Genomic DNA, 26,226 nt, shown 5'->3' on the forward strand with positions numbered 1-26,226 from the left:
TTCAACCTTTTTTAAGATCTCCTGAGCAGAGGAGCCAAATAAATTTTGTTTCTCCATTGCAGCATCCAGGAGTTTAGCTTTAACATGGTCTGGCAAAGATTGTTCCTTCAGCCAGGCATGCCTACGAATAACTGCCCCAGTCATAGCTGATCTAAATGAAGCCTCCAGTGCATCATAGCCACATTTTAAGAAATGATTACTAACCTGTTGTGAATTGTGTACCAAATCCTGAAGGGATTTACGGTCTATGGGTTCAGGAGAAGAAAGTTTCTTATTCAGTTCATCTAACAAATACTCTTGGTACTGTATCATATGAAATTGACAATTTAATGCCCTGACAGAAAGAGTTGCAGAAGTATACACCTTCTTTCCCCATCTCTCTAAAGCTCTAGACTCTCTTTCAGAGGGTAGAGGATTTTTGGCAGTAGCGGCCAGCAACCCCTTTAGGGCCCTGAGAAATAGTTTCTGGGTCTGCAGAATGGGCTTTATACAGATGGAAATGAGAATCCGGGACCCTGTAATATCTGTCAGGTTTGGCAGGGGCCGGAGGAAGAGTATCAGGGGCTGTACTGACATCATTGTACACATCATCAATTACATTCAGAACAGGAGGTATAGCTAAGGGCCTACGTTGAGGCAAATGCAAAAAGGTCCTTAATCTTTTTCTAGAATCAGAGAAATCCTGACCTTGCCATTGAAAATGCTCTCTCATGGAGTGTAGAGTCTCACCAAAGGAAAATTCTTCAGGAGGGGAGGCCGAAGGGATAGATTCCTCAGCATCTGAATCCTCATAAGGTGAGTAAGCCCCTTCTTGGTGGTCTGACAACTCAGACCCATCCGTGGAATCATCTGAAGAGTGTGGGTCAGAGGGGTCAGTCCTGGGCCTTTTGTCCGGAGGAGGGTGAGAGGCCCTGTCTGGGTGAGGTTGTGAACCCCTAATTAAGGAAATAAGGTCCTCAGCAAGGCTGAGGATCTGTGAACTAGAGGAAGGCCTCTGGGAGGTAGTTTTGGTAGGCAAAGCTTTAGATAGTTTGGCAGCTTTAGCCCTTGAAAAGGACTTAATGGACATGGAAGCAGGGGGCCTAGCTGCCCCACGTGCAGGAGTAGAAATGTCCAAAGTTATGGTGTCGGACATGTCCTGAACACTGGTTTCGGTAGGAAGTTCTGTAGCCGACTCAGCCGGGGCCTCGGTGGTCGGATGTATGGTTTCGGAAGAAGGAATCTCCGATGGTTTCGGAAGAAGGAATCTCCGAGGACTCGGTTTCGGCCAAAACCGAGACACCCGCGGTAGGCCTAGCCGTGGTTTCAGCCGAAACCGCGGGCCGCGAGTGTCGGTCCTTTTCCTTCCGTTTTTTTCACCATATGCGAAGTCGGAGTCTCAGACGGCATTTTATAAGCAAAAGCAGCTCCAAAAAATTCCTCTGCAAACTCCGACCGACGTCTAAGAGTTCGTCAGTTGAAGGAAGCACAGGCTAAACAGGCCGATACGTTGTGGTCTGGGCCTAAGCAAGGAAGGCAGTAGGAATGGAAATCCTTATGAGGTATTTGTTTCCCACAAGTTAAACAATTATTTACTTTGTCTGACATCGGCTGAGGCAAGAAAGAGTCCCCAACGGGGTACTTAGCTTTTTTCGAAGTCTTCGGTAGCTGAATTCACTGGATCTGACCGACCGGCACTTGTGAACAGCTTCTGCTTCGGGCACCGCGCGGCAAGAAAGACTGAGGAAAATGGCATCGACTGATGCTTTTATACCCCAGACGCTCTGACGTCGGGGAAAGTGCGACATCAGCCGAGGCCAGACCCAGACTTTGGAATCCGGCCGACCAAAGGGCTGCCTGAGGCAGGACAACCCATATGTTATGACTGCAGATGCATCGTTGAAGGACATCAAAAGTTCTCTCTTTTCTGGTGAAACATAGAACATTTTTGAAACTGCATATTTGCTTGCACAAAAGAGGAAGAAGAATTAATTTCTGATCCAAACAGAGTAGTCTGTGGGGTATCTCTGGATTTTTCTTGCACTCCTTTTGAATGTTATTATTTGGTTCTGGATTTAATTGCACTCTGGGAACCTGCATGTGTATCCCATCAAGTAATCCTGTGTGGTGGACAGAAGGTCTCTACTGCTGGACAAATCAATTTTCACTCCCTGCTTATGTAACTGAGCAGAGGTAAAGCACCAGGGACCTGCGTGTGCACCCTTGCCTAGGCATTTGTGCATAGTAGAAAGAAAGGAGTTCAGTGCTGGATAAACCTGTTTCCCCTCCATAACTTTGTTTAAATAAATAAATGTGAAAAGTTTAGTGGAGAAGACTTTTCATGAACAATTTTCTCACTGTAAAATAAACAATTAACTGACCAAAAGTAAACACATATGAATCCTTTCAAAAAGGAAAAAAACTTTATTGAATTACTATGCTGTAGACAGACTGCTTTTCATACCTTTATTACATTCTTACATTGTAGACAGTGACAAAGACCTCAGTCTCATTGTGCTGTCTATGTCCTAACCATACAATGCTAGCAGAAATTAGTCCTGTACTTTTCGAGCTAACCTCCTTACCTGGGTGCTACATATTTTTCTGTTTCACCTGCTGCTCACCCTGCTAATTCATTCATGACTATGGCTCTTTTTTTAATAAATTCAAGTAACACCCATAAGCTCCTTAAAGTGTCTTGATGTTTTCTGAGGCTGGCTTTCTTAACTAATTGGTTCTCCAAAATGATTACCAGGCAGCATAAAAAGGGGAATGTATAACTAACAAATATATACTAATATGGTTGTTCTAGGATTTCCTGCTGTTGAGATATCATTTCTTGTCACTTATTATTCAAGTTTTCATATCTACATTTGGGTCTATATTATCTTACCGAAATCTATTTATAACGAATACCAGAACATCACAAATAAATAACGATTTACTATATTTGCGAAACACATAGATATTGAGCTGCATAATGTCGAACTGCAATGGTTGGCCGACATCGCGATCCTGGTGTAGGTAAAGTGAATAAAAGTAAATACAACTCCCTAACCTAAATAAACATTACCATCATGTTTATAACTTCCCCATTAGTGTTCCACACATAAAACAAAACAAGCAAAGTAAAGAAATCATAATAAACTGCTTAAACTTCTATGATTTGTAACCTGTTATAAATTCCCATTAGTGCTCAATATGTGAGAAACATATTATTATTTACATTCAAAGAAATAGTGGTCTGTGTTTGATGCATAAAGCCTTTTACAACATAATTACCATACATTTTCAGTAGCATCACTACTGTTGTTATAAAATCCTGCAAACTGTATTCCCCTTTCTTCTGCAACAGTGTCTGTAAACGATACTGCCATTTTATGGTTTTCCTTTTTCTTGGGGAAGGTGGACATCCTGACATAAGTTGCAACCATAAGTCATCCACTCTATTTTGTTCCCTAGCTAAAACAGAAATGACAGCTGGAATATCAGATATTCTTCTCCCAAGCAAACATATAATTCTCCTATGCCGGCCGGCCTACGTAATTCTGAGTTTGAGGTAGCGCCATCTCATTTAAACAGTAAATATTCCAAAATTAAATAGGTGGAAAATGAGGAGTAGTTGACAAACGTGTTAGCTGTTTATGTGCACACCCCAAAACATACACGTCTGAAAAGTAATTCAGTAATTCCTTTCCTTCAGATGGGAATGATTTACACAACTCTTGAAATGCAGGCACAACCTCACTTTCTTTAACAAAGGATAGTGCTATCAACTTTTTAAGAGACTGTTGAAATTGTACACAGTTTCCGTACAGTATTGACAAACCTAACGACTGTACTTTTCGCCATACATTTTGTGCAAAGTGGAACAGGCAACCTTTGCAGGATATGTTACAAAAGTTAGCTGCGATATTTTTTACTGCAGCCAACTCAAAATCACATAGCAAGTACTTTACTGTAGCTATAAATGGACACTAGACAGCAAGTTAAACATGCATTCCCACATGAAATTATATGTTTTAAACATTTTTTTTTGTCATGAGACAATACACGAGAGGAACACACTTCCACTGTCTGACAGCAAGGCATGCATGCTATACAACTGTCGGCAAAATTGTCCTTTTGTCAAAAACACACTGTCCATGAACCAAATATCACAAGAGCAAAGATCTCTCAAATTCTCCCTAGCAGAAAATACCAAAACATGTAAATTGTTGAGTACACTTACCTTTCTTTCTTGAATAAATGTAGACTGCTTCAATGTACAGTCAATTAAACTTATTCTGCTTAGCGGAGTTGACAGTCTACACTGAGTAAGCAGATTTTTTCGTCTAACTCTGTTAACTTGTTGTAACATTGACCGTTTAGTAGGCAAGGTCAAAGCACTTGGAACAGAGGTGCTACCACATCGTCAACTAGTAAAGCAGGTGTGTCTCTACATATCCCTGCACATTCTTTTTACCTTTCACATGTTTTGCATATTTCTACTTCTGATGCATCAGAAGCATGATCATGAAGAGTAGACTTTAACAATATTTCCTCCTCTACCTGCTGAGTGGTAACAGCCCTGCCTTTGCATTTTTGTCCATATTTCAGTCTACAACACCAGCACTTCCTATCTTTTATCATCTTTTCTAGGTTATACAAATATCCATCAACAATTAACATCTCCATCTTTCTGAGCTCTAACAGTTTTACAGGGATTACCTATAACACCAGGAGCTGACGGCGGTATTGCTGCCATGATGGCATCTGCAAATCACATACATTTACCTTCCGTGTGCTCAAACTGCAATTTAAGTATGATGTGACTCACTGTTTTAACGTTGTACGCATATTACGTTTTTATATTACGCATATTATGTTTCTATATTTTTTAAATATTTATCACTTTAATACAAACTTTAAAAATGATGCATTGTTTACATAAGGAAAATAACTTTGTGTTACTCTTAATAAATTTACGTAAAATTAAATTATCTATACTCCACATATACATTGTGTATGCTTTGACGTCAGACGCTGGAGTTAATTCATTTGGGCCAACTATGACAGTTCGATATAAGTATTTTTGTTGAATAGTTAAATTGACTTAAACATACTTCGTTATTTATTTGTCGATGATATGGTACTCGTTATAAATAAATTTCGGTAACATAATATAGACCCGGACATTCACATTTTCATAACGGAGTGTGCTCCGTGTTACTGAGGGACATTATGTGAAAGGTCAGATGGGATATAGAATAATACTGCTGCTGTCCATGTGTAAAATACACTGCTAGTAATTACAAAAAAATATCTTTCGGCTTTTCCCAGTTAGGGGATGCCACAGCAGATCACCAGTCCGCTAATGATTGGCAGTGGATTTTTACGGTGTCAAGCTGCCAGCCCGGTGCCCAACCTTCAAAGAAGGAACACCCACACACTCATGCACCTACCTGCATGTCTAACATTCACTCAACCACGGGGAGGACATGCAGACTCCGCACAGAAGGCACTCAAGCCAAGAATCGAACCGGAGAACCTCTTGCTGTGAGGTGATAATGCTAACCGTTGCACCACCGCAGCCCAATTACAAAGATGTGTAATATTTGGGTCTACTTCAGAAGACTGAAAATTCAAAACACTTAATGATGAAATTTCTCCTTCTCCACTGCTGTGCAATCTTGGAGTTGGTATATATAGTTAGTAAGAGGTGTGGGGGGGGGGCCACAATGAGGGGTGCCGCATTAAAAATGTGCTCAGTATTTTGAATTTTCAGTCTTTTGATTTGTTAGTCTGAAGTAGACCCGTAATATTTCCATAAGGAAGTGACTTACAAATGACTGCATTATATCAAGTGAAACCTTAGAGGAAGCCAAAAACTGTCACTAATATTTGCACTTTAAGCTGTATATCTTGAGAAATACTCAATGCTACTTATGCTAATTACAAAAATAAACAATCTTTGATATTTATGTAAATATCTCATTAAACCTGAACATGAAAGCTCAAGTCAGGCTGAAAAAATATGTCTGTGCTGTAAACTTTCCAAAATTGTTAGTAAAACTTTTAGAGGAAATAATAATTCAGAGGTATCATAATGTACTACAATATCAGTGTACACATTATCAATATAAAATGCATTACAGGTAGCATTGCTGTGTGTACCTTTTCAATGCCATTTACTGTTCACAAGGTATTTAAATTTGTTTGACTTAATGCATTTTAACTTGATTTTTCAGAAACTGCTGTGGAATACAAGGATGTGTGGAGGCCGCTACATGTGTGACATTCCATAGCACAGAGGTGTTAATAAGTAATGCTCCTGGAGCTCGGTGGTATGACAAGAACTGTCCATTCCCTGCTATTTCAGGTGCCACTTTTGTAGGTCAACATGTATGTATACATTTAAGAAGCTTTACAGGGACTTGCCCAAGTGTATAAATACTGAGCACGTGTGAGCCTGACTGCCATTTTGTAGTAAGCTGTTGAGCTATAAGCATGTATGTCTGTGTAGTCTGTCAGTTATTCAGTTTGTTTACATTTTGTAATGCTGCTATCCATCCTGATGTGTTTCTATGTAATAAAGCATACAAACGAACTACCCTGCCTGTTCGTGATCTATACCAGAGAGGGATGAGTGACATGGTGTCAGAATGGGATCCAGAAACCAAGATTCCAGACCGAGAAGGCATTCAGTTAAGACTGGAGGAATATAGATGAGTGGATCATCCCTACTGCATGTATAACTCGCAAAACAGGTTGGAAACTAATTTCAGATATTAAAACTTGCTCAAACCATTTTTTATTCACAAAATATGAAACGAGGCATTCATAAGGCACTCAACAAATTTCTAAGTAACGTAAATCTCCGAAACTGCGACATATTAATAAGAAACTGACAGCACCGTTTACAGAGCTGACACAAAAAGATGTATCCTGGTCATGGTCAGAACAGCACCAAAGTACATTTGATGTCCTGAAACACAGTATTGCAAGTCCACCAACTTTCAGATACTATGATGTTCACAAACAAGTTACTCTCTCTTGTGATGTTTTGAAATTTGGTCTTGGTGCAGTCATTCTTCAAGAGGGCCAACCTGTTGCTTATGCATTCAGAACTCTAACCCAAACTGAACAGCAGTATGCGCAGATAGAGAAAGAACTATTGGCAATTGTGTTTGCATGTTCAAAGTTCCATGACTATATTTATGGTAGACCTATCCAAATCAATACAGACCACCAACCCCTAGTCACTGTTTTGAGAAAGCCTATACATATAGCTCCAGACAGATTGCAATGTATGATGTTGAGATTGCAGAAGTAGAATTTCAATCTTGTCTACACGAAAGGCAAACTTCTTTACCTGGCTGATACTTTATTCAGATCACCCAGTAGTAATCACTGAACAGCATGAGAATGAGAACCATGACTTTGAAGTCATGGAAGTGAGAAATCTTTCTTTCACACGGCTTGATGAGCTTAGAAGTCATACAGTCTCAGATCCTGTTCTACAAAAGCTCTACCACTTTATCAATCATGGATGGCCATCAAAGCAATCTAGTTTACCTCAAGAAACGCAACCTTATTTTCCTTACAGAGATGAGATTTTGTCTGATGATGGTATCATTTTGAAAGGTCTAAATGTCATTGTTCCAAAGTCCTTGCAACCACAGTACATTGCTATCTTATGTCGTGGCCACCCAGGAACTGCCTCTACAAAAAGAGGGGTGAGAGGACTAGCATTTTGGCCTTCTAAGTCCCAAGAAAACGAGAGAGTACTTTTATCTTGTTCTGTATGTAATAGTACTAAGCCACATCAACAGAAGGAACCATTTCAGCTAAACCAGATTCCTGAACTACCTTGGTTAACAGCAGCCACTGACATTTTCGAATGGAATGGTCAATATTACTTGGTGTTAGTAGACTCTTATTCAAATTGGTTTGAGAGTGACCTACTTCCTAATCTAGCATCCAGTATTGTCATTACTAAGATGAAGCATCAATTTGCAGTCCATGGTAGTCCGCACAAAGTTATTTCTGATAATGGTACACAGTTTACTAGTCAACAATTCAAAAGATTTGCCAAAGAGTGGGACTTTATCCATGTTATGAGTAGCCCTGAGTACCCACAGTCAAATGGTTTGGCAGAACGTGCAGTTCAAAGTGCGAACCAGTTACTAGAGAAGTCGAACCAAGCTAACAGTGATGTTTTCCTAAATCTCTCGACTCTCAGAAATATTCCTTGTGATAAACATTTTGGTTCACCTGCACACAGACTTCTGTCAAGACAAACCAGAACTACATTTCCAATAAGTAGCAGTTTATTGGCTCCAAGTGCTAAGAATAACAGATCAGTGAAAGCCCATCTGTTAAAAAAGTGCCTAACCCAGAAGTCTTATTACGATAAATCCAGCAAACCGCTCAATCCATTATGTGGAGGAAAGACCGAATGCAAACATGCAAAGGTTATGATTGTGCTGGAGTCGTGAAAATTGTATGCCCAGAGCTGAGATCGTACGTTGTTGAATAACAAGGAGGAGAGTTTAGGCGGAATCAGAAACATTTGATGCCGGTGTCCGAGCCTATACCACAGCACATAGCCTGTGAGAAAGACTATTTCAGAGTAAGTTATCCAGCGTTCCAGTCCAGAGGATGTTCCAGTAAATATCCCTGTTCCAGAGATGAATCCCGAAGTTCCTGACATGAGTTGGTTACTGAAGACTGTCCCAGTTGCTAAACCCAGTTCTGATTACTATATTACTAGATCAGGTCGCATTTCCAAACCATATTACAAATACACGGTAACTTCGACATGAACAGTGTGTTTGTTTCTAATGTCAATATTATTGCACATCTCATTCCAATGTTATCGCATTGAGGGCAATCTACTTAAGAGGGAGAATTAAGATCAATGTGTATGTACACCTTTAAGAAGCTTTCTAGGGGCTTGCACAAGTGTATAAATACTGAGCAAGTGCGAGCCTGACTGCCATTTTGTAGTAAGCTGTTGAGATGTAAGCATGTATGTCTGTGTAGTCGATCGGTTAATCACTTTGTTTATATTTTGTAATGCTGCTATCCATCCTGATGTGTTTTTATGTAACAAAGCATATAAATGAACTATCCTGCCTGTTTGTCATCTATACTAGAGAAGGACGAGCAATAACTTTCCTGAGTGCTGAGCTGTCAGAAGCTATTATTATAGGGTGACCCAACCAAACTGCAACTTCATTATGTGTCTTACCAGTCCTTTTAAGGAGGCAAGCAATTACATTCCATGACTGTACATACACGTTTTCTTGCTGATGGTGATCGTGCTGTTGCCTGGTATTTTTACATTGTTTAAACTGCTGATATATATATATAGCTATTCCTGTTTCTTATACTACGCACCTGCCGTCTATTTTAATTCTATGTAGTAACAAGTTGGAACTGTGAAGTGTGAACTGACAAACCTAATCAGGTTGCCTGATGAAAGGCTATATTTCATTTTAAAGTTGTTGTTTTCTAGATAACCTCAGCATACATTTAACAAAATGCATTTAGCTGAATTCACTGTTTAAAAGCAAGCTTCTGGGATCTAAGAAGGTCCCTGATAACAATTAAATCCTGCTAGTTGCTAGTTTGTACAGTTCATCCTTAGTGTACATAATTTATGTTTTTGCCTTTAAAAAACAACAAACTGTGTTTTCTAAGTCAGCTGGTACTATTATTTTCAAACTTCATTCCCCTTTTCAGGCCCTGGGACCTATGTCTGCTCTACCTCCAAGGTGGTTGTGTATGATGGACAGGAAGGTGGTTGTGCTGGACAAATCAATTCTTACTCCCTAGAATCATTTAACTAATTTACTGCAGCTTGGCTTGGTGATGCAGAAGGATGCAGCCATTACTACAACCTAGGACTCTGAAGTTTGGATAGCAGCCCAAGAACTGGATGAGACAGGTAAGGAGGAAGAAGAGTGAACTTCAAATTTATTAAAGTGACTGAGCCCAGGTACTGTAAAACAATATAAAGTCACCATAAAAATAAATGCAAATCGACCAAAACAACAACATTAACAGGAGTTAATTAGTGGTTAAAGGAAAAACCCACCTTCTAACTAAAACATCTGTTTTTTCACTGTACCTTTGTTTTCTGAACTATTTTAATACCTCAAAATAACTCTGGCTGCTTCTTACAGAATTGTAACATGTTTTCTGCCAAATGGTTGCCAGTGGGGCTTGGCATATCAGCTGCTCTTGTTTTCCTTCAAGCCTTTTTCTTTCCCATAATCCACTTCAAGTCTGCTCATATAAGGAAATAGTGGTGTATTCCCATCCTACTGACATACAATTGGATTAGTGTCAGTCACGGTCATCCTATACACTGTCTGTAACAGGACTGCTCCTTTTACTTCTTGACTGGCCCTATAATATATTAAAGAGTTATAAGTTGCAGCCAAAACAGTAGCTAAATGGCAGGCCTTTGTCCAAATGGAAAAGAAAGGAAAGGATTTGGAAGTAATTCTGTCCCTACCGCCATCAATGGAAACATTTTTTATTTTCATTTGTTCATTTATTTACTTATACAGACCGACAGATAGATAAAGTACTACAGATTTCCACTTCTTAATGTTTTAATGAAAAGGCACACAGCACATGAAAGCTAAAGTAAATTCAGCTATACATCATCGTTGCTGTCAACTGCTACATTTCTTTTGTTGACTAGAAAATGCTTATGCAGTCAACTTGTGTAAGGACTTGCTCAAAGTCAGTGGATGATGTCTCTTCCCAAGGATCTGTCCACCAAATATGCATCCTGGAAGGATGTCACAAAAAAGCATAAAAGATCTTACTGTAAACAATATCTGTGCACCTTGTTGATAGAGTTGCTACCCATCTCACTTGTTGCAGAGAAGTCTTGATTTGGGTAATTTTGTCTTAATGTGATGGGAAGACATGAAAATGGTAAACATGTAGATACTTTACAATAATTACAAGAAAAATATTTTCTGACTTTTCTCTAAATGTCACAGACATTTTTGATACTACATTTAAGTCATCTTAAAATGTAAAGTAAACAAAAAACATTTAAAGCTTAAAGTTTAGCACTTCAATACTGTGATGCTGCTTACGTAAATTTGTCAAAATGAGGTGACAACTGCCTTTGAACTACCGACTGATCTAATTGCTCTGTTTTGCTATGAATGGCATGGCTACATTGGAAACAGCTGTGAATCAGTGTACATTCTTTTCCTAGCTGCATTAACAGCAGTGGAAAATAGGCTCACGCACTTTGTCTTTTTTTCAGCAGCTGCTGAACTCTTGAAATCAGCATAAATAATTACCCGTATAAGACTGTCAGGAGTACCTCACTACAGATTTCTGTGCGTCTCTGGTATGTCATACAGGCATTGACAAATTCCTCTGCAAATTCTGAGAGAAGCTCAGCTTAAAAAAGAAAAAGTAGGCACTCTTTCCCATCATCTGATATCAAAGCAAGGCAATGAAAGTTTTATAAAGTACAATACGGTTTCTGGTACCTATACAAAATTGGAACCATACTGTAGGGAGAAAAGCAAGACAGAGATGAGTTAAACTATAGGTGAAGGTGGAGTTTTCCTTTAAGAATCAGCTAACTCAAACAAATGGACTTTTAGGCCCCTTCTAAAGCTTGCTAAAGTTAGCATGTTTTAAAGCCACCCAGGAAGTAGGTTCCATAAAAAAGGACCTTGGCAGCTGAAGGAATGACAACTACAAAAGCTGAGGGTTGTAGCTTGGAACAACGATGAGGCCTTGTTGAACTGGACAGCAAAGTATAGGCATGGTTATAGCTGTGCAAAAGATCCTGTAAATACACTGGACCAAGGTCATGGAGTGAAAGATAAGCCATAACAAGAATCTTGCAAATAATCCTTAGTTTAACTGGAAGCCACTGCAAGTCCATCAGTGTTGGTGCAAAGTGATGCTATCTTGTAAGCCCAGAAAGTAAATGGACAGCAGAATTTTGCACCAATTATAGTCAAGCAATCCCTGAATCAGGCACGCCAGTATACAAAGCATGAGCAGCAGAAGGAATGTCAGTGGGAGGAATAAGGTGCTTGATAGGGTTGATATTGTACATGTGGAAGCACGACCATTTAACAAAGGCTGAAATGTGGTCCACAAGTGTCAGGCCATCATCAAAAATCATGCCTGAAATATTGTACCTTTGACACAAATACAAGTTTACTCACCACAACAAAAATATTTTAAATCAAACCAGAAGGAGAAAAGTTTCTATAAGTAGCATGGACCATCAAAGTTACTATCTTAGAAGTGCTGAGTTTAAGCCCATTCCTGATAAGTCAACTGCAGATATATTCCTAATCGTGAGAAAGGGAAGTAAGGGGCAGGCACAGATTCCTGACGGAATGAGAGGTAAAGCTGTGTGCCATCAGTGTAGCAATGATATTTCAAACATTTATGTGACTGCATAAACTCTGCTATACCTGATCGGATCAAAACCAGGCCTTCCCATAAAAACAAGCCACGGTGGTGGATTTCAAGTACAAAGAGATTATATTACAAGAGAAAGAAATTGTTGTCCAAAAGCAGGAGGGATATCTCTCTGCAGAGGAAGAGTTCCCTCCTAAGCCTAAACAAGGAAATCAGAAATCTTGTAAAGTCTTCTAAAGCAAATTAGAAAACTAAAATCACAACCACAGTCAAGGATAATCATAAGACATTCTTTATGTCTGAAGTCTAAAAAGGAATGCCCAGCTATGTGCCAAACTGGCTGTGGATGGAATCACTCACACTACACTGGAGGATATCACCAACCTGAATAGCTGACAGATTCAGAGCAATCTTCACTACTCCTATCCCCACCCACCATATCCCAAAACATACCTGAAACCAGCCCTCTGCCTCATATCTTTAAAGAACGGGTCATCTCTCCCCTCATTACACAGCCTGAATGGGACCAGACAATATCCCAGGTTGTTTAATAAACAATCTAAAACAAGACCTAGCGGACCCACTTAGCATTCTCTTTAATCATAGCTTGAGAACTGGCTATGTTCCTGCAGACTGGAGAACAGCAACAGTAATCTCCCTGCACAAAAGGAGGCTATGATCTGCAAGGCCATGGAAAGAATTATCATGGACCTTGTCAACAAGGTCATAGGCAACCTCCAAACACTGGACCCAACGCAGTTTAGCTCCATTAAGGGTAGATCACGCTTATTAAACCTGGTGGACTTCTTTGAGAATGTCACCAAAACCATGGATGAAGGTAAGACAGTGCACACAACCTATCTTCACCTTTCCAAGGCTTTTGACACAATTTCCCACTCTGGCATTATTGTGAAGCTCTTCCAGATAGGGATTAACCCTTATGGTACTAGATGGGTTGCCAACTGGCTCACCGACGAACACACATTGTTAAAATTGATGACTCCACCTCCACCAGTAGACCCATCACCAGTGGAGTACCACAGAGGTCTGTGCTGGGCCCCTTTCTGTTTGGCATCTATTTCTATATAGTCCAGGTGAAACTAGACTGCCTTTGGCTCACCAAGTTCACTGATGATTACAAACTGGAAGCAATCACTAAGTCCCCCAACGATGTCAACATATTACAAGAAGGGCTAACACAAACAAATGATTGGTGCCAAAGCCATGGTCTAAAACTAAATGCAAAAAAATGCATTATTATTCCCTTTGGCAAAATGGAATTCCCTACAAATTATAATACCAATAGCATGACCCCAAGTTCCAACCCAATGGTATGAGACTTGGGAACACAGGTTGATAGCAATCTGAACTTTGACCACCAAGTATTCACATTGGTAAGGAAAACCTTCTATGCAGAGCACCTCATAAGCAAGGGCATAACATCCAGGTCAAGGGATGCTTAACTCCACTGTACTCGACCCTCATCCGACCACTAATAGAGTATAACACACCATTTTGTATGTACCTCACCAGACACCTGCAGCAGTTGGGACAGACCTCAGAGGTCTCTCACTAAGAAAATACAGGGACTCCAAACCATGATCAACATGGACAGGCTGCACATCCACAAGTCAAATGGCACAAGAGTCACTTGCTCTAGGGGTCTTTAGCCTAGGTTGTGACAATAACAGAACATGCTGGAGAGAGACATAACGTCTTCCAGAGATGGCTGCTTCTCTGGAATAGTCTTCCTATTCACATAAAATAGAGCTCCTCACTGACCCTATTCAATGGCAACCTAGACAACTGGATGGAAGATCGTAAATTTGCCTCTAGGGTAGCACTTATGTCCTCATGGACAGGGGTATTCGGTGTTCATCACAGACCTGCTCTGTTCAAAAATTCGTTTTGCGAACTGTCCAAAAAGAACAAACGACGATACCTGGAATTAACATGGCTAGACTTGTAAAAGGCTCTAGGGCCGCTAGCCTAGTAACCTCCTATGAGCCTATTAATCTATGAAGAGAGGGATCATTGTGGGAGGCATTTTGGGGACCTTTCTCCTTCTTCAAAGTCTGCATCCTCAATGAGAGATTCCTCCGCATAATCCACATGCTTCCTCTTGCACCGCCTCTTGTCATGAGTCTCCTGTACGGGGGAGTCCAGAGGGCAGGTAGAAGTGGCAGGGGGCCCTGAATTTAGGGTGGTCTGAAGGTCTATTGGTGTGGGCTGTCCTAGAGAAAGCTGGTGTGAGTCCTCAGGCATAGACAAAGAAGGGGGAGGAATGCCGGTTGGCGCTAACCACTCGGTCTCCTGACCAGAGAGCATTCTTTCAACTACATCAAAGGCAGAGACTGAAGGTGGCCACCTGGAGTCCACATGCCTGGGGAACCAAAGACTCCAAAGAAATATCAAACTCAGGAGCCACTCCTGTCTCCCATGACACTGAGATCAGAGACAAACCATTGACAGCTAAGTGGAACAGAACTCAAAGACCTGAAGTGTCGACCCTGACCTGGAAACCCTGGCCCTGAAGGCTCAACTCCAAGACAGCCAGAGTTGGGAAGGCCAAAGTAAGGGTGGGAGCCAAAAATCAGCCATGCCATTGGACCAGACCCCAATGGTGATAAGGCAACGAGCTCCGGAAACCCCAGAGCCACAAGGCATGGGGAGGAAACGAACTAGTCTGAGCCAAGGTCTTGGGTCTAGGACCTATGGTTGACAGAATCAGACCTAGCTGCATCCGGGCCTGCAAGGAGGACTGCAACAGCTGCTGCAAATCTATGGGTGTAATACTCTTGACTGGCTGGACCGACCAAGCTAATGAAGCTAGAGAGAGGGCTAGGAGGTGTGCCTGCAGGTATATGACTCCAAGGACAGGGCCCGAACTGGACAGGGTCAGATGGGGGCAGAGAAGGGAATGGACTCGGTGGGGGGGGGATCCCTATGGGTAAAAGCAAAAAGGGACAGTGAACCCTGCCAGAAGATGCCCCTTTGGACAGGAAATGGCTTAGGACACTAAGTGCCTGGGACAAACTCTTCTCACTAGTCTGCTCCTAAGAGGAAGAGGTCTGAGGAGTCTGATCCAAAATGAGTGCAGATGCAACCAGACAAGCTAAAGGTCTTTAGACCTTCAGATGCAGTTGGTTGGAAGTAGGGGGATTCGCTCGTTTGAGATCCCCTTTAAGCACACTGGGGTCCTTAGAACACTCCTCTGACAAAGATCACTCCTGTCTGACTTATTAGCAGATGCAGAGGAGAAAGAAGCATCTCCGGAAGACAAAACATCCTTAAGGGCTAGCTTAGCCCTACTCTCATTAACAATCCAGAGCAGAAGCTGTCATAAATGGAGCAAAGTCTCCAAATGAGCAGCCCTGAGGCAGTAAATGCATCGGTCTTCTGTATCCTGTGACAACAGCTTGTGACTACATACCACATACTTTTTAAAACCATTACCTATGGAAAACAAACAGTAATCATAGAAAATCATCACTATAAAGATGGATATCTATGACAAACCTCTTTTTATTTTTATTATTATTTTTTTTTACTTTTACACTAACACAAACACACACAGAATAGAAAGAATGGTGTGAACTGACCATGTCAATAAAGACATTTATCTACTACCTAAAACTAACCAAACCTAACCACTACCTGTCTGCTTATCAAAAATACAACCATAAACTCAGAATAGAGGAATAGGTCACAGGAAAAATAGGAAATCACACCAAAAAGGATACACCCAAAGTGGAGCTCAAGACCTAGCTGCTCTCCTGGAAGGTGGCAAATGAAATATGGGGTATTTGTAGAGAGAGCAGGGTACTATGGGTAGTGAAGGTGGAGCTTGGGGGGGGGGGCTAAACTCTATGGGAAATGGCTGATCTCAGATCAGAGTCAGATCCAATAACACATAGGTTGAAGTCAGCCAGAAAAGACCACACTGGATGCTGTATTTCAACTTACACTAGTAACAACTAAAACAGATTCTATGACAACAGGTCAGGCATACAACTAGATAAGAATGTCAAGCTACATATATATATATATATATATATATATATATATATATATATATACATATACATACACACACACACACACACACACACACACACACACACACACACACACACACACATACAGTCAATAAAAGCAATATTTTCTCGACGTCTACACTAAACTGGGTGCTTAACTCAGCTAATAGTGTGGAACCCCTTAAAATTACAAACTGCAGTCCCTATACTCCACCTCCTCATCGTACCTTTAAGCTACCATCAATCTCTTGTCACAAAGACTAACTTGGTCTTCTATTTATTCCTCCACTACCATTAAGAGAAAAACTGTACTACTAAGACTTGCTGCATTTGGCAGGAAAAGGCAAAGGGCTTCTCTAAAGAGAAATCTTTCACTCAAAAAAATGACCCAGATATTTAATTAGCCCAATGCACCTTATCTTTACTCAGGTAGCACTCTGCTTGCTGTAATTTATAGCTAATATCCTGTACAGGTGCACTCAGTTCCAGGTTCTTCCAAATGTACTGAGTGACCACTTGGTCCTTTAGAAAGCACAGGGTTCCTCCACTGCTTGTCTTTTGAGTCCGTCCTCTCACTGGAGCTTGATGCAGAGGACTGGAGTCCAGTTTTTACTGAATTCTATCCTCTAGCAACCTCATCAAGCTTTTACATCTTACTGCCCGCACATGAAAGGCTATTCCCATTTAAGCAACTATGACCCAGTTCAATTCCTCCCTCAGGCAGTAACTTGCAGCAAGGGAACGGAGTCTGGTTAAAGTGTACAGAAAACCACACCACCGCTAATGTTTTAAAATATTCATAAATACCAGGAGCTAAGGTCCACATATCGTACTGCTGCCAAATGCTTCAAACCCCAGTTCCAGCAAACTTCTGTGCAACTGCCAAAATATGCCCTTTGGATAAAACACTGGAAAACTGATATACTCACAGATTCTAGAGCACACTGAGAAGTACTTAACTCTCTCCTAATGCCAGCAAGGTTTTATGTCTACTTGTAGCATTACAGATGCTTTATACTCCATCACTAACCAGAGCTACATAAGCATGGGCAGGAATCTTATTTATGTTGTCCTCCTCACTAATCCTAAAAAAAAAAAAAAATGCAGCTGAATAAATTTTTTTCATTCAGTGCTGGTCAGCTCGGGACTTGGCGGGGTGGGGGGGGGGGGGGTTGTTAAAAAATTGTTAATGGGATACTTCTTTGAAAGGAACTTTAAAGGACCAGTTAAAAAAAAAAACACTTTCAGGAATTAGTTAGTTAGTTAAAGTCAGGTTCCACAGGAATGTGCGTTTGGCCCACTTCTAATTTCTCTCTTTAGCAAGATTATTTCCTTGTTTATGAGCTTCCCACCATTAACTGTGTTCTATTTGTGCATGATACTCTTCTAGCTGATTCTCACACACATATGCTTCAGGGACTAATACAAAATGATCTAGCCTTATTCTGGCTTAGTGGTTTAAAAAATAAGCTATAAGCACCGAAATGTCAGCTATAATGATATTCTGCACTGCAGAAAAGTTGCAGCAAAATAACCAGGTTCAACTAAAAGACCCTCACGGTGCATTAAAGGACACGTATCCTAACAGAAGCTAAGACAGAATATTCTGTCACTTTAGGATTACGTTCCTATTTCTTTTTAATTTCTGCAAATGTTTGGGGTTTTTAATACTGTATCAGGAATGGACCCCTTTCCTAAGTCATGGTATGATTTAAGTTCATTAAATTAGCATTGCTTAAGCCTTTCACATATGCCAATAGTGCTCATCTCCACAATGACTGGAGCTAGGCACTTTGTGAGTACCCTGAGCGCAGTAGATATGCCATTGGGCAGTGCAGAGAACTGATAGTGCATGTAGCCTACTTTGAAGCATAGGTATCTTCTTCACGATTCCCTTATTGGGATGTGCAGGTATGGTTTCTTTAAATTTAGTGTTGCCAAACAGGCATCTTTGCTTAGCATAGGAAGCAATTGGTGATTATCAGCATCTTGAATTTTGGAATCACAAAAAAGTTGTTTAGAGTAAGCAGGTCCAAGACAGGATGCCATGAATTGTCGTTTCTGGGTATCAGGAAAAATCTTGAGTAGAAACCTTGTCCCCTTTTCTCTTCTGGTACCAATTGAATAGCCACTATGCTTAAGAGAGTAATTGCTTTTGGACCTCTGCCCACTGTTTTGGAGGTAGATCCAGCAAACCGCTTGGGGTTGGTAACGTGTGGAAGTGAAATCTGTATCCTTGGGACACTATAATTAAAACCCATTTGTCCTGGGTAATGAGTCCCCAGTTCTTTGCATGAAGTGCAATCTTTCCCCCCAAGGGGGCAGTCATTTGAGAAGTGCTTGGAAGTTTTAAAAAGTAATTGAGACAGTTTACCATAGGGGGGAGTTTTATTACCCTCAAATTTGGAAGTGGAGGCCCCCCACTGCTTAGTCCTGTGCGTCCCCTGGGACTGAAGCGTGGGTGCTCTGTTGGATCTGGGTTTGGACTGAGAAGGTCTGGAAGAGGCAGGAAAGGACCAGTTCTTAGAAGGCCCATGCCTACTAAATCTTGGAGGTTGTACTTGTAAAAAGTCTTTAACAGTTTGCATAGATTTACCTTCTTCCTCCATCTTTTTAAGAACTTCTTCTGCCTTGTTGCCAAACAGGTGGCCCCGATTTAAGGGAGCATCCAGTAATGTTGCTTTAACATGATCTGGCAAGGATTGCTCCGGAAGCCAAGCATGCCTTCTAAGTACAGACCCAGTTACCGCAGCCCTGCAAGACGCCTCTAGTGAATCAAAACCACATTGCAATGTGTGTTTACCAACTTGTTCAGCAGAATGCATAAAATCCTGTAAATCCTTATTTTCAGCACAATCAGGAGTCAAAATGAATTTCTGTTTAAGCAATCCAATAATATGCAGCTGATACTTTAACATATGAATCTGGCAATTCAAGGCCCTAATGGCCAAAGTTGCAAAAGTGTATACCTTCTTACCTCATCTATCCAGCACCCTGGAGTCTCTATCAGAGGGGGTAGGATTTTGGCAGTAGTAGCTTTAATGCCCTTGGGTCCCTGTGAAATGATTTCAGGATCCGCAGTAGGATTTTTAAAAAGGAACTTGTGAGAGTCAGGAACCCCTGTAATATCTATCGGGTTTTCTGGAAGCAGGAGGTAAAGAGTAAGGGGCCAAGCTAGATTCCAAAAAGGCATCATCAACAATGTCTAGTACAGGGGGGATAGCTAAAGGCCTGTGCTGGGCCAGGAGTAAGAAATCCCTAAGCCTCTTTTTAGAATCAGAGAAATCCTGACTTTGCCAATGAAAAAGCTCCCTGAGAGTATGCAAGGTTTCACCAAAAGAGAAATCCTCTGGGGGGAAGCAGAGGGAGTAGAGTCCTCAGCATCAAAATCATCATAGGTAGATAAGGGTAAATCCTGGTCATCAGAGGAAACAGAAATTTCAGAATCCTGGTCAGAAGTATCATAAGCAAACTCAGTCCTAGGTCTCTTAGAGGGGGAAGGTTGTCTTCCCCTGATTAAAGTAATAAGGTCTTCAGTCATTCTTATCATTTATTCTTTAGGCATATGATAGAGGCCTGACCATGCAGTCTGGGCATCAGTTTTCTAGGCATGGTTCGAGTTTTAGGCCTTGAAGAGGAAGATGGCACCGGTTTAATATGCAAGTCAGTAGGCCTAAATACACCCTCAGAAACCGGTGCCTGCACAGCGGCTCCGGACCCATCCAAGGTAGAGACATCGGCAGGTTCCACAGTTGAAGCATCTCGCTGCATACCGGACTCCGAATGGGTCTCAGTAGATGCCTGTGAATCTGAAGTAGCTGGTATCAGGGGCTGCGAAAGTGCCTCACTGAGTACTGGTGAACTGGGCGGCCTGTCTCTGTCTTTATCTTTGCGTTTCTTTGGAATGTTGGTAGTCGGATGGCTTACCGAAGACATAGGATAATTGAACCGATCACCAAAAAATGTTATCAGCGCAAATATACCAATGACGGATAATTTGTAGCATAAATAAGGCACAAAACTGACAGTGAGGTACATCGTGATCAGGGCCTAGGCAAGGAATACAGTACGAATGAGAATCTTTATGAGGTATTTGCCTTCCACAAGAAATGCAATTTATTTACTTTTACTGACATCAGTTTAGAGCAAGAAAAAGTTTCCCCAACGGGGTACTTAGCTTTTAGTTGAAGACTTTGGTTCTGAAACTCGAAAATGAAAATTTCAGAAGTCGGCTGACCGGCACTTGCGAACTGCTTCTGCTGCGGGCACCGCGCCGCAAGAAAGACTGATGTAATGATGATGTCTGCTTGTTTTATACCCCTGACAACCTGAAGTCATGGAAGAAGAGACAGCAACTGACGCAGGACCCAAGACTTTGTTAATCAAGCCAACTGAGGGCTACCTGCACGCAGATAACCCAAATGTAATGACTGCAACATTGAAACACGAAGAACATCAAGGTGACAGCAGTTGCTATGGATCTCAAGGCTTTGAAAAATTAGTTATGCTGGAAAAAAATAATTTTTTACTACTTTCCTGACCTGAGAACAGAATGACTGGATTCGAGCAGGCAGAAGAGAGGCTATCCGATTGACTGTGCCCAGATAAACACCTATGAACTCCAGATTCTGTTTAGATGCAAGTTGTGATTTGTTGTAATTGACTGTGACGCCTAGATAGAGGCACAACTGGAGCAAGTAGCCCCTTGCCTGTAGAAGTAAATGCCTGGTTGGGCCAGTTATGAGCCAGTCGTCTAGGTATAGAAACACTCAGAATCCCAGCAATCTCAAGTCAGCAGCTACCATTGCCATTCATTTGGTAAACACTCTGGGGGCTGTGGTGAGACCACAGGACAGTTCTCTAAACTAGTAATGACTGGTGTCCAGACGGAAGAGCAGATATCTTCTGGAGTGCATGTTGATTTTGATGAGATAGTACACATCCTGTAGATCTATTTAGCACATCCAATTGTCCTTTCGCAGCAGAGTTAAAATGGACTGAACCATGACCATCCGGAACCTTGAATACTGCATGAACTGATTTTGTTTTCTGAGATCTAGTATTTATCTCAAGTCTTCTGTCTTTTTTGTCACTAAGAAGAATCCTAAATAGGTCCTGGAACCTATCTGGTCTTGGGGAACCTTGTGGATGACTTTTTTCTAGCAGCTTTTCTATTTCGAATGCTGCTGCTTCCTCTGATTGGGTGGAACATTGGGGATTCTTTTCATTCTTGTAGGGGGGATTTTGGAAAATGGTATGATATAATCTCTGTATATAATTCTCTGCACCCAGGAATCTTTTGTTATAGATAGCCAGGCTCCTTGGTGCAGAGACAAACACCCCCCCCGACTACCTCCAGGGGGTAATAGTTGGGCCTCCCTTCAGGATGGCCGGTAAGACTTGCCCGAGAATGAACCCTGGAATCCCTGGTTCTGTGGGCCACCTCTGCCATGGGCCAGCTTCTTCCATCTGAGGTTCCCCCCTCCCAGTGTCTGAAGCTGAATGGCAGCAAACGAGATCTGAGGTATTTTAGGTTGGTGGGGCATTATGGGTAAAGGGGGGAGCTTGAGAGTTTTGCATCCAAATCTGGTAGAAGTGGCCGAGTCAGTGCCAAGACTTGGATCTGAACAGATCAGTTGAGCAATGAATGAAAAGGACATCATCATATAAAATGCTTCCTGACACTAGAAATTTCAAAACTGGGTGACTTGTCATCCCCTAGAATTGATGAGTGGACTGACAATAAGAGAGAACAGAACTGTTTTCCTACATTAAAAAAAAAATAACAGTATACCAACATTTCCATTTAGATGTACAGGGATCCTGGTGTTGCAGACTTTATAAGAACAGCCCACCACATTCGCCACTGCTAAAGTATCAGGTGTTGGTTCACTGTAGCAAAATGTAAGCGGGAGAACAGCATCCATGGTGTGATTTTTTTTTTTTTTTTTTTTGAGGCTGAAACCTATTCCCAATATGCTTTGCAGGCCAACAAACTATAAAAATGACTAATGTGTTGCGATAGTTCTGCCACATGGATTGCTTTAATTTATAACAACATGCACTACTAGTAACTAATACCTCTATTAGGAAAACTATCCTTTCTTAGAAAGGAAAAAAAAATAGAAAAGCCAATGAAAACAAGCTTGTAATATCCTTACCTTGATCATCTCTGAGCGCTGAGATTCAGGGTCTCTTCCAGCCACTGGCAGAATGCGAATCTTCTGAGTCTTGGAACACCTATCTGCAAGAGACAGTGTCATCTTCCTGTGAGTGGCACTGTCTGTAGAGTGTGGTCTGTGAAGGAAAAGAAACTATTAGTTTTCATATCAAATGTACCACAAAATTGCTTTTCCATTCCAAACTTGAAAAATGTGATTACAGTAAGCAAATTAAATATATTTTATCTCATGCTTTGAGGGGTTTCAATAACAAGCCATAAAGTAAAATTTGATTTATACTTCTGCTCAAGGCTTCCTTTACTATCAGAATGAGCCAACGTTGATGCCAGACCATCAGTGGAGACCCCTAGCACTGAAGCTAAGGATAACTTCATAAAGCAGAAGACTATGCAGGACACACATAAAACATTAACATACTCTCTTATCCAATATAAAAACATTAACATACTCTCTTATCCAATATAAAAACATTAACATACTCTCTTATGCAATATAAAAACATAACATACTCTCTTATGTAATATACGTATAACACTGTACAGCACTCTGAAAACAAAAAATTCTGACTTTGTATCTGACTCCTACAAAAATAATCTGAAGGTCTGAAAGACAGACGTTTCCTTTGCAATTAAACCTTAGTACTTTTCTTATGACAAATTTTAACAGAAAATCCAACTGGTACAAACAAACAAAGGGAACTGAGTCACCGGCAGGAAGCAAGTCCTTTACATTAGGAGCAAGAATACTGAGGTGGTCCACTGAGGAGTATGGTCCCACAAATGTAACCAAGAAATTTTAAACTAGTCCAATATGTCATTGATTGAAACAGGGTTCTAGTGGTTGGGTCTACTCCAGAAAATGACTGGATACAAAAAATATATGTACTTGTCATAGTAATACAGCTTCACAACCCAGGTTTATCCACTTCAATGTTTGGAATAGTTGTCACAGATATCAGGCAGTTTGGCACCTTTAAGCTTACTCAGACTCTACACCCTTCCCACCTCCCATAATGCACTGCATTTCTCTGCTTCTCCAAACTGATGATGCACCAGACCTGCAAGCCCATAAAAGACACGAGCATACCAGCACATGGTTACATTTTATACCACAGAAAACATTCCTCCAAAAATCCCTCTAGGCCACCTCAGTAAGGGATGGAAGAAGGTAAGTGGGTATATGTTGATGCAGACAGACAGATTTGTACCTTACATGATCTAATCCAACTACTTCAATTTTAGGATACAGTCCTCAGCTCATTCGCTTGGGTGGCAGCAAAACAGGATAGTCTGCATAACAGTAGACCCAAAACAGCACATACCTGGAAATCACACCCAGCTCATAGTATCAAGTAAAAGTAATCAAAGAAGCCCATATTACAGCAGCACAAAGATCATCAACGAAAACATTTTTGAAGAAGGCTCAAGGAGTAGTTACCAGTCTTGGTGAATATCTCGTAGGTTTTGTCTTGCAATTTCTTTTTTTGTTTTATATTTTTCATAACCAAGTACAATACATTAAAGCAGCCACCAAGACGGGGTGACTGACTGTAGAGGCCATTTTTATCAATTTTGTTGGCAACATAGGCTACAAAAAGTTGCATATTTCTAGACAGTGGAACACATACTAGTCATGGTTACAACACTAAAAAAAAAATCCATGTAAATTAATTGACTAGTTAAAATTTGTTTCAGAGGCTACTTTAAGTATAAAGGACTGGTCAGAATGCAGAGACACACTTTTTTTTTTCTTTTAAGAAAGATGAGAAGGTTTTAAGGATAAAGCCTGAAACTGTGACACACTTCTGGCTGTAGTGACTACCACCAAAAATTATATTTTCTTATATCAAAAACATAAATTTTTATCTGGATACTGGTTCTGAAGGAAGGGACATTAATTTTCCGATATGAAATTAAGACCCCATGGGGTTATAGATTCCCTTATAGGAGGTCTCAACAGCAAGGATCCTCTCAAAAAGGCCTTAAAGATCTTTACTGACATTATGTATTGTGACTCAATCCCAGGTCATAATTAAATACCAGTATCAGATGTGCTTTGGCAGAAGAGAAACCTTAGCTCTTTGTCAGAATTTTGAAGACTGCAGCAAAAAAGTTATCTTCTATAGGTTAGCCATAGGCTAGCCTTCCACTAGGTTAGCCTAGTGGAATGCTTCTGGACAGAGGTTAAGATTTGTTCCACCTGGGTGGGTAAGCAGGGTCTCTGGCCAAAGAATTCTTTTTATTTTTTAAATCAACATGTATAAAGGAAGAAATGGTCTAGGTTAGACTTGCCAGGCAGATATGTTAGGAGACTCTCAAATGGTATCTGGTAGAGAGGCTTCATCAACAGGTCAAGTCATGGGAGGGGACCAAAACTTGTTGTGGCTAAAATGGGGTTACAAGAATGGCTTTGGCCTTACTCTGGCTGTCATTCTTCAAGAAATTTAGGATAAAAAGTGTGCAGAATACCTAGGAAGCCATTCTTGGACTACAGCATCTATGGATGGATGAAGGATGGTCAGGTAGGCAAGCAAGATGCAGCACACCTGGGCTCCACTAGCATAAGACTTTGACACACACAGCCAGAGAGATCACTCGCGCAGTATCAGTAGATAATGATTGAACCTATCTACCAGACAACTGGCCTACCTAGATAAATGGGTTGATAAGATAAACTGTCAAGACAAGACTGCCCACTCCCCACAGCCTTATGACACAGGGGATAGGATTGCATCCCTCCCTGCATGCTGAAGTAACAAACCACTGCTACATTGTCCCAAGTAGATCTTAATCTCACCCTAGACACAAGTGTCTCAGAACATCTACAGCAAGTACATGACTGCTCTCATTTCCACTACAGTGACATACAGATTGGAGCTGTTCTATGATGAAGTCCTTAAACAATACCTCTCATGGTAGAAGCATCAGGACTACTACTGACTGTCACAATGGGGGTAGAAGGCAACTGTACTCCAAATTTATTTGTTGAATCCAAGAAGACGGACTTTGATGGCACTAAACAGTTTTACCATTGCTGACATAGGATCTGAACACCGAGACCACTTGTAAGTGGTACCATGAAGACTGTTGCTGCCATTAAGCTTAAAACTTTGAGATAGAGAGTTCTGGTAACTATTTGAATGAAAGGAAGAAGGTATATTTGTGAATGAAGCATTACTATCCCATGATTTGGAAGACGGGCTGTGCAAGAGACTAAGTGGCAAACAATGGCACCAAGTGTTTACAATGGCTCTGTCTGGGACTTCCCAGTATTCACAGAGCACTCCAAGGACCACAGTGGATGAAGAACAGACTCCCTCACGCAAGTTAACAACTCCTGAGTGGGAGCAGCTAGGAGCCAATCATCCCAATAAAATAATTATCTGATCCCACACAGTCTGAGGTGAACGGACACCATGGCCATACATTTAATAAACACTCCAGTAGCTGCAATGTAACCGAACTGGAATATCCTGAACTAAAATAAATGGTCATCATCCTGAACTGAAAGAACATCCTGAACTCCTTGAGCATTCTGATGCATAGGGAAGCATCCTGTAAGTCTTAAGAGCACATTCTGTCCTTCCCAAGAGACAAGAAAGGATAGAGTGTATTTGGAAA

General features: G+C 41.0%; 1 protein-coding gene across 1 annotated transcript in view; it reads right to left on the reverse strand.

Moving 5' to 3' along the window:
* The window catches only part of LOC122806800 (RNA polymerase-associated protein LEO1-like), a 344,162-nt gene that overhangs the window by 289,100 nt on the left and 28,836 nt on the right, over nucleotides 1–26,226 (reverse strand). Inside the window, exon 2 of the mRNA XM_044077517.1 lies at nucleotides 22,586–22,721. Within this exon, the coding sequence (XP_043933452.1) occupies nucleotides 22,586–22,687 (102 nt within the window). The 5' untranslated portion in view covers nucleotides 22,688–22,721. The remainder of the gene's footprint in view (nucleotides 1–22,585; nucleotides 22,722–26,226) is intronic.

Source organism: Protopterus annectens, chromosome 7.part0 (assembly GCF_019279795.1).
Source record: "Protopterus annectens isolate FY-2018-M chromosome 7.part0, PAN1.0, whole genome shotgun sequence".
Lineage (NCBI taxonomy): Eukaryota > Metazoa > Chordata > Ceratodontiformes > Protopteridae > Protopterus > Protopterus annectens.